The sequence below is a fragment of the Coturnix japonica genome, chromosome 7 (genome assembly GCF_001577835.2).
Source record: "Coturnix japonica isolate 7356 chromosome 7, Coturnix japonica 2.1, whole genome shotgun sequence".
In the NCBI taxonomy this organism is placed as follows: Eukaryota; Metazoa; Chordata; class Aves; order Galliformes; family Phasianidae; genus Coturnix; species Coturnix japonica.
In genome coordinates this window covers 24260541-24275526 of record NC_029522.1, presented here as the reverse complement: position 1 = coordinate 24275526, position 14986 = coordinate 24260541, and the positions used below count along the sequence as shown (strand labels likewise).

General features: G+C 55.5%; 3 protein-coding genes across 9 annotated transcripts; 2 read left to right on the top strand and 1 right to left on the bottom strand.

The window, feature by feature from the left end:
* Positions 1-494: 494 nt before the first annotated feature.
* On the top strand, positions 495-1214 carry LOC116653667 (serine/threonine-protein kinase DCLK1-like; the record flags this gene model as incomplete). Its single annotated transcript, XM_032445809.1, has 1 exon — positions 495-1214. A coding segment is annotated over one exon (699 nt), but the record flags the coding sequence as incomplete, so codon positions are not given.
* Positions 1215-1282: 68 nt separating this feature from the next.
* LOC107316916 (mitochondrial chaperone BCS1) lies at positions 1283-5602 on the bottom strand. Of its 3 annotated transcripts, none has more exons than XM_015868962.2 (8): positions 5493-5602; positions 4948-5321; positions 4456-4595; positions 4147-4341; positions 3663-3726; positions 3160-3329; positions 2629-2746; positions 1283-2009 (listed from the first exon to the last, which is right to left on the bottom strand). In XM_015868962.2, exons 2-8 carry the CDS (start codon positions 5265-5267, stop codon positions 1757-1759), a joined length of 1260 nt encoding a protein of 419 aa, XP_015724448.1. In that variant the 5' UTR covers positions 5268-5321; positions 5493-5602; the 3' UTR covers positions 1283-1756. The 3 variants fall into 3 exon arrangements, with proteins under 3 accessions (XP_015724448.1, XP_015724449.1, XP_015724450.1); XM_015868963.2 differs by lacking the exon at positions 5493-5602 and adding an exon at positions 5425-5448; XM_015868964.2 differs by lacking the exon at positions 4147-4341.
* Positions 5550-14983, top strand: ZNF142 (zinc finger protein 142). Of its 5 annotated transcripts, none has more exons than XM_015868937.2 (8): positions 5550-5647; positions 5850-6156; positions 7571-7825; positions 8229-9041; positions 9302-9479; positions 10106-13307; positions 13905-14010; positions 14391-14983. In XM_015868937.2, the coding sequence occupies exons 2-8, from the start codon at positions 5919-5921 to the stop codon at positions 14888-14890; spliced, it is 5292 nt and encodes a 1763-aa protein (XP_015724423.1). In that variant the 5' UTR covers positions 5550-5647; positions 5850-5918; the 3' UTR covers positions 14891-14983. The 5 variants fall into 5 exon arrangements, with proteins under 5 accessions (XP_015724423.1, XP_032301711.1, XP_015724424.2 ...); XM_032445819.1 differs by lacking the exon at positions 5550-5647 and adding an exon at positions 6702-6848 and having other exon boundaries at positions 5893-6156; positions 7574-7825; XM_032445818.1 differs by lacking the exon at positions 5550-5647 and adding an exon at positions 6702-6848 and having other exon boundaries at positions 5893-6156.
* The last annotated feature ends 3 nt before the right edge of the window (positions 14984-14986 follow it).

Here is a 14986-nt window from a genome sequence, read left to right as displayed (position 1 = left end):
TCAGGGCTGTTGTGAGGCTAAACTGGAAACAGTGCTCAGGCTGGACAGAAAGGCACTGATGGTGGCTGTAACAACACTATTAAAAGCAAGCAGAGTGACACAAGTTGCCTCCTGTGCTCTCATGGGGGTAGTGGAGGGGAGGACGTGAGTTGGTGGTGCTGGTGATGGGGCACAGAACCTGCCTGGATCAGGCCTCCCCCCCACAACTACATTTTCAGGGCTGTTTATAGAGGACTTCTGCTCTTCACACCAGTCTGGCCTGGCTGCACTACTGACCTCACCACTCCCTCCCCTGCTGCCTTTCCAGGGCCACAGATTTTGATCAGCTTTAAGAAGAAAGCATGCAGCAGCCCCAGGCTGATGGCAGCCCTGCCGCAAACAGAGGAAATAAACCAGTTGTATAGTGTAAGCAAATTCTCTTCTCAAAGGGGTTACTGAATTATCCCCCAGAGAATCAGTCTCAGGAGGACCTGAGGTGCCAGAAACCAGACTGATCCTTCAAGTCAGTCTCTCCTTCCAGCACCCCTCTATATTATATCAGGAACTGCACCTCAGAGACAAGCCAGGATCCCTTCAGAACAGATCCCTTTCCTTTTTTGGGCCAGTGCTTTAGATCTTTTGAAGCTCTGCTGGCTGATCTGACCCGAACTCTGTCTGACAATGTGAATCTGCCCCAGGGAGTGAGAACAATCTACACAATCGATGGCTCTAAAAAGATTTCCTCCTTGGACCAGCTAGTAGAAGGGGAAAGCTATGTATGTGGTTCAATAGAGCCCTTCAAGAAGCTGGAGTACATGAAGAATGTAAACCCAAACTGGTCAGTGAATGTTAAGACAACTTCTACTTCTCATTCAGTGCTGTCTCTTGCCACTGCTAAAGGAGGTACTCCAGATACAAAAGAAAATAAGGATTTCATTAGGCCTAAATTAGTCACTATCATCAGAAGTGGAGTGAAACCACGGAAGGCAGGTCGGATTCTGCTTAACAAGAAGACATCACATTCATTTGAACAGGTTCTTACTAATATAACTGATGCCATCAAGCTCGATTCAGGAGTCGTTAAGCGCTTGTATACACTAGATGGAAAACAGGTGATGTGCCTTCAGGATTTCTTTTCCCTTTTTCCCTTTCCTTTTTTGGGCCATCAGCCCTGTGCGACAGCTGCCCCCCCCCCCCGTCACAGGCGCAGGTAGATTTTCGCTTAACCCGTGACACAAGGGCTCTAGGAGGTGGACGGTGGGACAAATAACAGGCAGAAGTACAGTCAGCATGCACACAAAAGTAAGCAGACTGGAGGGCAAAGAGCCATGTTGAGCATTTACCTTACAAAGATGTTCATAAATCAATGAAGACTGCGCTCCTTTCAAAGATCATCAGTTCTCCTTAGCAGTGCATCACCCCAATGTCTTGCCCCTGGAAAATTCTCTTTTGGAGTATCAGCCCAGAAGCAAGGGGTTGATAAGTTATGGTGTCACATCTGGAAGCCTTGGCAGCTTCTCACACTCCCAGCACAAGGGGAGTGAGCAGAGTCTGTATAGTAGCACCCAAGACTAGGGAGCAGCAAGAGCCCTCACTCTGATGCAGAACTGGAAGCTCTGACTCCATATATTTTAACAAAAAGACAAGGCCTTGGTGAGGTAAAGAGAGACCTCAGCCCATGTGGCTGGGCAGCTCCACAGCATCCCCAGGATGGTCCAAGTCTTTGTCCCAGTTCTATCCAGGCCTCACAGTATGGCAGGGCAGAGCTCACCTTAGGTCACGGCAGGATGGAGCGTATGTTTTCAATGGCTCCCCCAGGATCTGTCTTATAGAGCATGAAGTGTCCCTGTACCTGGGCAGCGCTGATCTGTTTGGAGACTGCCAGCGCCTGCTCGGCAAACCGCTCTGCTGCAGCTGGGGGCTGCTCGGGATAGAAGCGTTGGAACATGCGGGCCAGCTGCCCTCGGGAGCAGTGGCCCACATACTGCTTGAGGTCCACGCGTCCAGGCCGCACCAGGGCTGGGTCCAGCCTGTTGAGACACAGAGGTACCTTCATAACATGACCCAAGTGCCTTTGCAAGAGGGGTCTAGCAGAAGCCCCCCTCCACGCTAGCACAGCCAGCACCCTATCTGCAAGGCCCTGTGCACTGTGGTATAGGCAGGGAATAGGCTTGTTCCCAAGGTCAAGGTAGGAAATGAACCCAAAAGAAGGGAATGGTAGGCTCCTGATGATGACAAGTTGGTCACTTCTTATCTGTGTCCCAGGAATGCTGTCTGAACAGTGATCTAGGCTACCTCAGTCTAGAACAAGCAAAGCCCACCACAACAGTGTCCTAAAGGAGCTGGCTTCCTGAGCACAGATACGTGCCATGAGCCCAGGCCACATCCTACTGACTGAATGGACTGCATGGAACCAGCTTCTCACTCAGCACAGCCAGAAGCCTAAAACCCACAGATCCCTACAGGCAGGAGGCTGGAACCTCTCCTGAAGGAAGCACCCAGCACAATACAATTTGAGCAGTGAGGAAGAGGCCCCAGCAAGAGGTAGTCCTGATGATGCATCCTGAGGAAGGACCAGGACACCTGCTATGCAGCCCACAAAAATAAATCCACACATGCACCTTCTCCCTCCCAGAGTGCAGCTCTGACCTGTCCACATAGTTGGTGGTCATGAAGACAATCCTGGCCTCTGTGGAGGCCACACCATCCAGGGCGTTGAGGAGGCCGCTGAAGGTCAGGCGCCCCATGCCTTGGTACATAGCAGGGTCTGTGGACAGAGATGTTTGAGATCATATCTATCTGGCAGTCTTGAGGGTTACCTGCCTATAACCTGAAGCACAAGCCAAGCTTTCTGCTCCCTCCATCCCCCTAGGATGAACCTCTGCCTCTTCCTTTTTGGCAGCCCATTTAACATCCCTGCCTGACAGCACCCCTGTGAACCTGAAAGGAGAATGAAGGGGAAGGTCACCTTATGCTGAAAACAGTCAGATGTTCAAACAAGTATCTTTGCCTGAGATACCTCTGGAATTATGGACCCAATGCTCCCTTCATACGGCCAAGCCAAAATGGAGTGAGCTCCAGCTTGAGTCATGAGACCTCTGAGAGCTGCCCCCTCCCTGTCAGCCAGTACCAAGCCAGCATATATCCCAATGCCTGGCCCAGGAAGAGATCACCACTCACTCTCAGCAGCGAGGTCCCGACTGACGAAGGCAGCATCCACATCCTCCAGAAGGATGATGCTCTGCTGTGGTGCCACACTCATAAGGTAATTGAGTCGGTCATCAGAGAGGCTGCGGTCACTGAGGCTCAGCAGGCAGATACTGTGTTGCAGCTCCCCTGCCAGCGCTGTACTGGGAAGGACACAAAACACAGCTGTGAATCACAGGAAGAAAGCCTGGAGCAGAGGAAGGCAGCGGAAGCTGAAGAACGGGCTCTCCCTGTCCAGTAGCAGAAGAGAGCACATTTTCCCCAGTGGGGATCAGGCAAGGACAGTGGATGTGAGCCCTAGTGTCAGGCCAGCTTGTACACAGTGCTGTCACTCTGATCTACAATGGTGACACAGCCCACTCCTTCACTGCTGGATTTCAAACCCAAGCCCACCTACATCTTCTCATCAGACACTGCTGCACATCAGAGCAGGCAGCTGGCAGGAAAACTGCTGTCACACAGCTAGCAATACTCACATGAAGCTGCTTTTTCCACAGCCAGGAGGACCGTATAGCAGGTAGCCTCTTCTGTATGGGATCCCTAGGAAGACAGTGTCCTTTTAGGAACCAGCTGTGCTACTCTGAGACCTCTCCCTCAGAGCCGAGAGAGAGGCTGATGAACAGAAGGCTGGAAACTGCTACGAGACAGGGCTGCAGCAGGCACAGCAGCAGGGTGCTGAGAAGCTGCGGGGATGGATATAAGCAGCAGCCTCTGCTTGGCCCCTGATTATGCTTGTCCCTTCCTTTCTCCCCTGTGCTTGGCTATGTTAAGGGCTCTTTGTTAAGAGCTGAAAACGAGTGGGTACATCATGGTCACAGTTGGGGTGAGAGCACTGCGCTGTGTCCAGGCTGAAGAACTCAGACACACGAGGGGTTTCGCATAGCACAGCTGTGCTATCTGTGGACAGGGGTAAGGTGATGCATTGGACACAGCACAGAGGACACCGTGCTGGAGCCTTGCCTCTCTCGATGTACCACTGGGGGTTGTCGATGAACTCCTTCACATCCTTAACCAGCCTCTCTGACACACCCGTCTCCAGCACCACCGAGCTGAGAGGCCGGCGGCGGCGCGGGAACCCAAACTGCCTCCACTCCGTTCCAATGGCTGTGTACATGATTGTCCTCCCCTCCTGCTGCTGCAGAGCCAACTCCCGGGCTGCAGAAAGAGGCAGAGGGAATGGCTGGCAGGGAAAAGGCTCTCTTATGACATCCCAGGTGCCACCAGGAAGGGGGCTGTTCCCAGTAGGGCCATATACAGCTGCCTACAGACCTTCCTGGAGGATGTTGAAGAAGATCTCCCGGTTGGTGCCCAGTGCTGTGAAGGTGACAGACTCCCAGGCGGTTCCTGTGTTCAGGTCAACCATCTGCCTCTCCCGGTTGCGCTCAATGCGAATCCACTTGTTCTGATACCTGGAACAAGAGAACAGAGTGAGGGATGGAACCCACCTCCAGCCACAAGCCACATCACCAAGTGTGAGTGTCAGCCTCTGCCTTTCTCCTCTCAGTCAGATCAGCCAGCGATGGTGCTGCTCTCTGTGCCCAAAGCAGGTACGGTGGGGACCTGGGCTCAGTAAGGGGAACTCATGGCCCTTGTGTGCAGTCAAACTCCCTAAACTACTCCCAATCTCCTCTCCTAATTCAGACACAAGAAAGAGGTAGAATTCTCTCCTCTGCCTCTAGGAGCCCTCCAAACTGGACTTTCCTTGCCAAAATGAGGGTGAATCCACAGATTGCTTCTCCCTCTCCCTGTGGTTTTCCTTACCAGATGAAATGGTTTCCAGGGCTGGGCACGAAGTCAAACTTGGTGCTGACGCGCCCGCTCTCATGCTGCAGGTACGAGGTCTCAACACTCAGGTGCTGCGTACGCTTGGCATGATGCGAGATCCAGTTCAGCAGCCACTGGTAGCTCTTATCCTTACTAGGCACCTCCAACGTTATCATATAGTGACGCCTGAAAGCCACCAACCCAACCTGAGCCCCTTTCCGAGCCAGCGCCATGGCCGTGCCCACTCCAACAAGGCCAAACCCAGCCCCAAAGTAGGGGTTGTCCTTCAGCGCCGCGATAAAGTCAGAAAACGGCATAATGGGACGTTAACGGGATTCTTCCCACAGCATCTCCACAGTCCATCAGCCAACCTGTGTGGGCAGAGAGTGCAGGTGGGCTGAGTGATGAAGCAATGTACTATACAGCCCCTACCCGTGTCCCAGAGGGCCCTACCCCACAGCACAGCACCCTCACCCCGAGACAGGCCGAGACAGACCAGGCCAAGACCAGGCCCAGGCCAGGCCCGGCCCGTTGCCCCTCACCTCCACGCCGCTCTCCCCGCCGCCGTGCCGCTCTCTATGGTTACTTCCTCTTCCGGCGGCTCCCGGCCACTCACCCGCTGGAGGACCGGAAGTGGCGGTAGGGAGGCGCTCTGTGCGGCCGGATACCATCGAGATGCGCTGGGCCGGGTCTGCAGGTGGGACTGGGGTCAATGGAGGGGCCGTACTGGGGGCACTGGGTCGGGGCTAGGCCTGAGTGCATTGCGTTGCTCCTGGGCTGGGGATGAGGTGTTCTGCCCGGCTGCAGGCCCTGCGTGAGGCCCCTGGCTCAGGTGGTGCTGAGGCCCTTGGTTCACCCTCTGAAATCCCTCATCATTCCATCTCGTTCTTCTCTTCCAGAGCCAGGGAACCCCCCCCTGCCCCGCACCCGGCTCTGAGTGAGGGGCAGTGAGTGCAGGAGGCGAGGAGATGGAGGCCCTGTGTTCTGAGCTGCTCCTGCCCTCCCCGGGTGCAGTGGGAGTAGCAGGAGCAATGGGAAGCCCTACTGCCACTGCTGGGGCTGCCCCGCTGCCCGTGAGGCAGGAGCTGGTGCTGGCAGAGGCGTCGTTGCCTGGGGAAGGGGCTGCGTCCGAAGGAAGCAACGTAGAGATCTTCATCGAGGCTGTAGCTGGCAACGTGACTCTGAGCAACGCAGCCAGCGGCACCGGTACAGGGTGTGGGGAGGAGGGCACAGAGCATTCGGTGCTGAGCAGTGGGATGGGGGGGTCAGCTGGGCACTGTGCCTTCTGGTCAGCATCATGGGGATGTCACACTGACCCTGTGTGCATCGTGAACAGATGCTGCTGCTCAGTGTGAGTCTGGCACAACGTGGGGAGGACTGGCCCAGGAAACCAGGCTTTGGGGTTGCTCTGAGCCTTTGGAGGATGCAGGTGGAGATCTCCGTCCTCCTGCATCACCCAGCTCACTGTCCACCGTGGGGCGTCCTGCTAGAGAGAAGGCCAAGCAGCATTACTCTGCCTCAGAGGTGCTAAGGGACAGACCCACTCAGAGTGGTCACCTGCATGATGACTCTCCTTCTGCAGTGGGACTATGTGGCATGGGATTCCCAGGGCAGAGGGAGGACTGTTGTTTTCAAAGCTGTAATTCATGCAAGATAATTTTTGTTCTTGTCCAGAGCTGGAACTGAACCACTGGTCCCAAGCTCTGGGCTTGGTGAAAGCCCTTTCTCATGATCATCCTTGCTCTGTGCAGAGGTTCTGGTCAAGGTGGTGGAGTTGTATTTCTGCGAGAGGTGTGGCCAGAGCTTCCCGGAGGCTTCCTCGCTGTCCCAGCACGAGTGCCTGCTACTGCCACCACCAGAGCACCTGCAGCTACCTGGAGTGCTGCCAGCACCCACCAGTAAGGGCCAGAATAAGCCAGGGGGCTTAGAACCACTTGTAGCAGGCATCCCAGAGGGCTCAGCTCTCGAGTGCCTGCTGTGCCCCATCTGCCAGGGGGTGTTTGCACAGCCTGGTGAGCTCAAGGAGCACTTTACGACCCACCGTGGCCTGCAGGGAGCTCTGCCCTGCCCTGAGAAGGGCTGCTGCTTTGCCACAGAGGACCGCAAGCAGCTGTGCAGCCATCAACATCTGCTGCATGGGGCTTGCCCTGTGTCCTGCACCTACCGAGCCTGCCCCTTGCTCTTCCCCAGCCACCCAGCCGTGGAGCAGCACCACCGCACCCATTTCCCCTTCCACTGTGGCCGCTGTGATTTTGTCACAGCTATTGCCAAGCTCTTCTGGCAGCACAGGAAGAGCCACATTGCTGAAACATCTGTGATGAGCAGCATCCCCAGCTCAGTTCCCCTCCAACAGCTCTGCATTCTGTCATCAGGTGTAGCTGAGTTGGGCAGAGACCCAAGCTGGGTCAGGAGCCTGTGGGCTTTGCAGGGACTGCGTTTGGAGCTAAAGCTGTGGGAAGAGAGGGCAAAGCTGTGCTGCTGGAGGGATGGAGAGTCGAGTGGTTCAGTATCAAAGTGCCTTAGAGAGCCAGGAGAGTTTTTTCTTATGTGTCTGGGTTAGGGATGGTGGCTGCTTCCCACCTGCAGCATCACAGTCTCTTGTATTTCCTCCCCGACACAGAAGGGCAGAAGGAGGCAGCAAATTGCCACCCTGACTGGGAAGCTACTTCAGAAGAAACAAGGCCAGCAAATCCCTCAGGCACTGGGGAGGGCTCCTTGGAGGAGCTGAAAGCATCTGCCAGAGAAGAGGATTCAGAGAGTGATGAAGACGATTCACTGGAGGAGGATGGAGAGAGCCCCTGTGAGGGCAGTGCCAAAGAGAACAGGAAAGAGGCTGCTGCCAAAGCCAAGCTGACCTGGGCTCAGCACTTCAAAGGTACGATTGTGAGGCTGTGCTGAGAGCTTCTTGGACCTATTGCTTATGAGCAAGTAGTGGAGCATAGTGGAGCCAACAGATCTTGTGCCACCCAGCAGTCTGTTTGCCCATTAGGTGCATTCATTCCTGTTGCTGAACCTGAGGGATTTGCTTGGCTTTGGGGGACATACAAGCAGGTCTGATTTAGGCTGTGCTGGATCACTTTTGTAAGTGTTAATCTGGAAAGAGCCCACCTGAACCATGCTGGTGGCTCAGGATGGGGACGGTCCCTGCAGGTACCTGGCTGCTGCATGACTGTATGTGATAAGCCCATGCCCCAACACAGCAGGATGAGAGAGGAAACATCTGCCTATGCTTGTGTGCTTTCTCTTTCTTGCTGATGGCTCTTCCTTTGCTCTCACAGGAGCTGTTGCAGAGGGCTCAGCATACTCCTACAAAACCCACATGTGCCCCGAATGCAAGCGGTGCTTCAAGAAGCGGACACACCTGGTGGAGCACCTCCACCTGCACTTCCCTGACCCCAGCCTGCAGTGCCCCAACTGCCACAAGTACTTCACCAGTAAAAGCAAGCTGAAAATCCACATGATGCGGGAGACAGGTGAGAAGGCGCATCGCTGCCCACTCTGCCACTACAGCTCGGTGGAGAAGAATGCCCTCAATCGCCACATGGCCAGCATGCATGAGGACATTTCCAACTTCTACTCCGATGTCTACTCCTGCCCCGTCTGCAAGGAGAAGTTTCGCCTCAGCCAGACCCTCAAAGAGCACTTGAAGACTCACAAAGCTGAACCCAAGAGGCTGAGCTGCTTCCAAGAGGGTTGTGACTACTGTGTGGAGGACAGGAAGGAGTTTGTCCGTCATCTCAAGGATGCTCACGGCATCAAGGCAGTGGAGTGCAAGTACCATGCCTGCTCACTGCTCTTTGGGACTGCTGAGGCCATGGAGGCTCACCGGAAAACCCACTATGCTTTCCACTGCCAGCAATGTGACTTCATCTGCTCCAACAAGCATGTTTTCCGCAAGCACAAGAAGCAGGGGCACCCAGGCAGCGAGCAGCTCCAGTGCAGCTTCTGTCCCTATGCCACCTTCAACCCTGTGGAGTATCATGACCACGTGGGCAAGATGCACGCCAATGAGAAGATTCACAAATGCACCGAGTGTGCCTTTGCTACTGCACACAAGAGGGTGCTCATCCGGCACATGCTGCTGCACACAGGTGGGTGCCTGCTGCGGGGCAGCTGGAGCCAAGCTGGGACATGGGTTTGTGCTGGTCCTGGTGGTCAGGGAGGGCTGGATCAGGATTCCTGGGTCCCATCGGTGGCTCTGCCACCCACCAATCCCTAGTCTTGTTTGGCTGAAGTCATGATATATCCCCATCCCTGTTGTTATCCCAAGCTCCAGCTGATCTGGTTACCCTTAGGGGAGGCTGCCATATATCTGATTATTGTACTGAGAACACTTATCTTTCCTCTGTAGGAGAGAAGCCTCACAAGTGTGAGCTGTGTGACTTCACGTGCCGCGATGTGAGCTACCTGTCCAAGCACATGCTGACCCATTCCAAAGACAAGAACTTCATGTGCACTGAGTGTGGATACATCACCAAGTGGAAGCACTACTTGAATGTCCACATGCGCAAGCACACCGGTGATCTTAGGTACTACCCCTAGGCTGGTTGACCTGGCAACATTGTTAGGGCTCCCCAGATACTGCTACAGGAGCCTGCTGGGCTGCATCTACTGCCTACTCTGTTGAGCACACAATAAATGCAGTCTTTGAGCTTGCAGGTTGTCGTCAGCATAGTGCTGTGGAGGCAAAGGTATCCCAGGTGCTTCAGTGCCATCATTACATTAGTGCAGCTCTAAACGAGTTCTTGCATTCTGCTTCTGTTTTTGTGCCAAGGCCAGTCTGGGCTTGTGCAGGACTCTGCCAAAAAATGTTTTTACTTCTTCACTATTGCCTTACTGCCCTGAGGGCCTTGCCTGCCTCCACAGATGCTGGAGGTGCTTCTGCTGTGAAGCGTGTGTCAGGAGTGACAGGGTCACTTTCTGGGATACCCAGGGACTCTTATCTCCCATTCCCCGGCTGAGGATATGAGGTACCAACAGTGCCAAGGGTTATGAGAGGAATTGCTTGTGGTTTGAGCTGCCCAAATTGCAGAGGTCAGACCCAGCAAACCTAAGAGCAGGTTTCTGATATGGGGAAGCAGGACTCCATATGTCTGGCAGGGTTCAGCTTGTTCTGGTTCTCCACACTGCCTGACCATTTCTGCTTTCTCCACAGGTACCAGTGCAACCAGTGTTCATACCGGTGCCACCGTGCCGACCAGCTGAGCAGCCATAAGCTGCGGCACCAAGGCAAAAGCCTCATCTGCGAGGTATGCGGCTTTGCTTGCAAGCGCAAGTACGAGCTGCAGAAACACATGCAGGCAAAGCACTCACAGAACTACCAAGTGCCCATCTTCCGGTGCCAGTACTGTGCCTACCAGACCAAGTACAAGCAGGCATTGCTGAACCATGAGAACTGCAAGCACACCAAGCAAAAGGAGTTTCGCTGCGCCCTTTGCTCTTATTGCACCTTCAGCAACACCAGCCTCTTCTTCCACAAGCGCAAGATTCACGGTTATGTGCCTGGTGACAAGGACTGGCTGGAAAACTATGCCAGCAAGGAGCTGGAGATCAGCTCATCTGAGTCTGTCTTTGGCTATGAGCTTGGAGCAGCCCTGCGTGTGGATGTCAGCTCCCCCTTCTCTAGCAAGGAGCAGTGGGCAAAGGTGAAGCCATCCCAGCTGGAATCCCAGGGTGGAGAGGGCTGCCAGCAAGTGCTCATGGTGCCCCTTCTGGGGCAGGACACTGCTCCACTGGAGGGCAGCTGTAAGACTCAGACAGCTGTGGGCAAGGGGGAGCAGAGCTGCACAATTGATGACAGCATGCAGAGTGACACTGCTGTGGGCCCAGCTGAGGATGTGACAGAGAGCTGCACGTTGCACTTGGAGACAGTGCATGTCTCATCTGATCCCATCCTGGAGCATTTGACTGGAGATGCCTGCATGGCACAGCCGGAGAGCATAGAAATGCTATCCTGCAAGGAGCCTCCTGCCGCCTATGAAATGCTTGGCTCCCAGGATGACCTTGGCTTGGAGGACAATGACAGTGTGCTTGAAGATGTCTCGGACTATAAGGAAGAGGAGGTAGATGTACACAAGGATGAGATGTTGAGGCTGGAGGACAGTGCAGCAGCAGGTGCCAGCCAGGAAAATGACACCGTAAGAGAGGCCACAGGCCACCTTGAGAGGTCATGTTCAGACCACAGCAAGCTGGATGCAGGCCCAGAGTTGAGAGAGAACAGCAGAGGTGAACCACCTGAGGCCTGGCTCAGTGTGTCGAAGACAGGTGAGCAGAGCCATCCGCCTGTCCCAGAGGATGTGGCCACCTCCAGCAATGACACCAGAAGCAGTTCAGAGTCAGTGCTGAAGGCGCTGCGGAAGCAGGACAAGGAGCAGGCAGAGACACTGGTATTGGAGGGAAGGGTCCAGATGCTGGTGGTGCAGTCGGATAGTCAGATCTTTAAGTGTGAGAAATGTTCTTACATCACACGGAAGGAGAAGTCCATGTCCCTGCACTCCAAAGCCAGCTGCCAGAGCCACCGCACCCCACTTGTGTGCCATGAGTGCGGTGCCAGCTTTAAGCAGCAGAGGGGACTCAACACCCACCTCCTCAAAAAATGCCCAGTCCTCCTGAAGAAGAACAAGGTGCTCAAACCGGCTGTTGTGGAGGCAGCAGGACTGCACTGTCCGACTGGACAACTGGGTGATAATGGTACAGAAACAGCAGAGAGTGACAGGGGAGGCATGGAGGAGCCTGGACATCCTGAGTCCCCCCGGAAAGCTGAAATGATGCCTGATAAAATGCAGGAATCGGATGGTGCCTTTGCTGGGGAGCAGGAGTCACACTGTCCTTCCCCTGAGAAATCTCTCCATGGTGACGGTGCAGAGGTGGCAGAAGAGCCCTCACAGCAAGGGGATGGAGTTGAGACAAGCAGAACAGAGTGTCCCTCACAGGCTGGGAAACCCTCTGAGAAATACCGGCTGGAGGATGGGAAGCTGCGCTGCAATGCCTGCTCCTTTGTCTGCTCCCGTGTCTCCACCATCACCTCTCACGTGGAGGATGGCTGCCGGAGCTTGGAGCAGTTATGGTGCTCACTGTGCCCTGAAACCTTTCGCTCCCAGCGGGCCCTGAAGAACCACTGTGCTGAGAAGCACCTCCTGCATCCTGAGGAGGATGGATCCCACAGCACCCAGCTCCTGGGGGGGGACACGGCCAGCACTGAGATGGGGCAGCCCGGTGACCCTGTGCTAGATGCAGCTCCACCAAAAGCTGCACTGCCCAAACAGAGGCGTTTCTCCTGCTCCACTTGCTCCTTCACCTGCCACCAGGAACGGGCCATGAAGACACACAAGAAGAGGGGCTGCGTGGTGCTGGGAGAGTTCCGCTGTGCCTCCTGCCCCTTCACCTCCAAAGTGGCCAAAGCCCTGCGGCTGCACCGCAAGCTGCACCGCAAGCACTACAGCAAGCGGCCACAGCTGCAGTGCCGCCAGTGCGAGTTCACCTGCAAGCAGGCCCGCTGCCTGCGGCAGCACGTGCGCATCAAGCACGAGGGGGTGAAGCCCCACAAGTGCCTCTACTGCGAGTTCAGCACCACGCGGCGGTACCGTCTGGAGGCCCACCAGTCTCTACACACCGGTGAGGGCCGCATTGCCTGCGGCATCTGCAACCAGACCTTCGGCACCAACTCCAAGCTGCGCATCCACCGCCTGCGGGTGCATGAGAAGACGCCCACCCACTTCTGCCCTCTGTGTGACTACAGCAGCTACCTGCAGAATGACATCACCCGCCATGTCAACAGCTGCCACCACGGCGAGCTCAACTTCGGCTGTTCCCGCTGTGAGGCACGGTTCAGCTCTGACACAGCCCTCAAGCAGCACGTCCTGCGGCGGCACGAGGAGAAGGTGTCCTATGGCTGCCCACAGTGCGGCTTCGTGTGCCACAGCGAGGCCACACTCAAATGCCATGTGCAAAAGCAGCACCCTCACCTGGAGTGCGGCACCTGCAAGGAGAGCTTTCCCAGCCGGGATGCTCTGGAGGAGCACAAGAAGCAGCACTTCAGCCACCGCTGTGAGCTGTGCAGCTTCGCTGCCAAGGAGCGGCAGCAGCTGGTGCGGCATTACGTGGAGAGCCACGAGCCGGCCGCCCCCCAGGACAGACCCCTGCAGTGCCCCTTCTGTGACTTTGCCTGCTGCCATCAGCTTGTCTTTGACCAGCACATGAAGGGCCACGGGGGCACACGCATCTACAAGTGCTCTGACTGCGAGTACACCACCAAGAACAAGCAGAAAATCACCTGGCACATCCGCATCCACACCGGTGAGAAGCCCTATAAGTGCCACCTCTGCAAGTACACCTGTGCTGACCCCTCACGTCTCAAGGTGAGCATCCTGCTTGGGGATGGCTTGGGAGATACGTGGAGGTTTGGGGATAGAGAAATCACAAGTGGAGGTATTGTCCTCTCTGTTCTTTCCTGAGTTTTGTGTGGGGATAAACAAGCAGATGGTACTGAAGCAGGGCAATGTGATACTGGGGGGCAGCAGCTGCATGTTCTTTCTGCTCCGCTTTGTAGGTGATTATCATCCTCTCACACCATAAAGGGCCTTTCCTAGAACAAGAGAGCCAGGCGTGAGGTAATGGAAGGAAAATGGCCTGTCTTTACTAAAAGAGGTATTGACTTTTTTAATAGCTGAGCTGAAGCCCTTTGGGGCCACCTGGGTGAGGCTGCTAGCTCAGGGTTAGCTCTGCTGGTCTGGTTTCAGCCTGAGCTGTGCCCTAAGTGCCAAAGTAGGAAGAAAATCCTGTGTCCTGAGACAGAATGAGCTCAGCAGTAGCAGGGTCTGATACTGACCATTCTGTGGGACACCCCATGGTCAGGCTATCACACAGCCCTCCTGGTCACTCACAATTGTCCCTGCATGCCCCCCAGGCAGGTGGCATAGCCTTGTCCTGACCATGCCCCATTTTTCTCTGCCCAGTACCACATGCGGATCCACAAGGAGGAGCGCAAATACCTCTGCCCAGACTGTGGCTACAAGTGCAAGTGGGTGAATCAGCTCAAGTACCACATGACAAAGCACACAGGTGAGTGTGGCCATGGGGTACCTCCAGCTCTGCTGGCAGGGGAGGGCCATGGGGCTGCATAAACCCAACTCCACACTTCCTGGGTGGGACGTAGTAGGCACTGTTCAGTATGTCCCTGCGTGCTGATGGGTTGGGGACAATGCCCTGGAGCTGCACCCCAGTGCTGGGAAGATGATGAGAGGAAAAGTGGGGTGACACAGACCCCAGGGACCTTGGAAATGGGGGAGCCATGGGGGGCCTGCAGGGGAGTAAGCACTAGCACCAAGGATAGGGTGTAGGGAGGGTCCTTGGGACCATTATGGGGATGTTGAGACCCCATGGAAGGGCCGAGGGAGATAGACTCCATCCCCTTGACTCCAGCACTGTCCCTATTGCCACAGGGCTGAAGCCATACCGCTGCGATGAGTGTGAGTACCGCACCAACCGGGCAGATGCGCTGCGGGTGCACAAGGAGACACGGCACCGGGACACGCGCTCCTTCATCTGCGAGCAGTGCGGCAAGGCCTTCAAGACCCGCTTCCTCCTCAAGACCCACCTGAAGAAACACAGCGAGGAGAAGCCGTACGTCTGCAACGCCTGCGGGCGAGCTTTCCGCTGGGCAGCTGGCCTGCGGCACCATTACCTCACCCACACCAACGAGCACCCCTTCTTCTGCCGCTACTGCCCCTACAAGGCCAAGCAGAAGTTCCAGGTCATCAAACACATCCAGAGGCACCACCCCGAATGTGGGGCTGGAGACCCCAGCCAAGGGGTGGGCAAAGACCCTAGCACACCCACCGTCCACCTCCACGCTGTGCAGAGGGAGAGCCCGGCTATGGGGCAACCTGCACTGCAGCAGGAGGGAGAGTGCCTCACAGAGAAGGATAGCATCTCCCAGTGAGTCCTTGCAGCTGCAGTGTGTGTGTATAGACATGTATGTATATGGGATGTAAGATATGTGGCTGTATAAAAGGAATCTCTTGGCTCCTTTTGATCC

Coding starts and splice junctions, on each gene's coding strand:
- LOC107316916 (XM_015868962.2), bottom strand. CDS start 5,267: ATGCCGTTTTCTGACTTTATCGCGGCGCTGAAGGACAACCCCTACTTT. Junction 4,342..4,455: donor CTTCAACATCCTCCAGGAAG/GTCTGTAGGCAG, acceptor CTCTTTCTGCAG/CCCGGGAGTTGGCTCTGCAG. Junction 3,727..4,146: donor CCAGTGGTACATCGAGAGAG/GCAAGGCTCCAG, acceptor CTGTCTTCCTAG/GGATCCCATACAGAAGAGGC.
- ZNF142 (XM_032445818.1), top strand. CDS start 5,919: ATGGAGGCCCTGTGTTCTGAGCTGCTCCTGCCCTCCCCGGGTGCAGTG. Junction 7,826..8,228: donor CTGGGCTCAGCACTTCAAAG/GTACGATTGTGA, acceptor TTGCTCTCACAG/GAGCTGTTGCAGAGGGCTCA. Junction 13,308..13,904: donor CTGACCCCTCACGTCTCAAG/GTGAGCATCCTG, acceptor TTCTCTGCCCAG/TACCACATGCGGATCCACAA.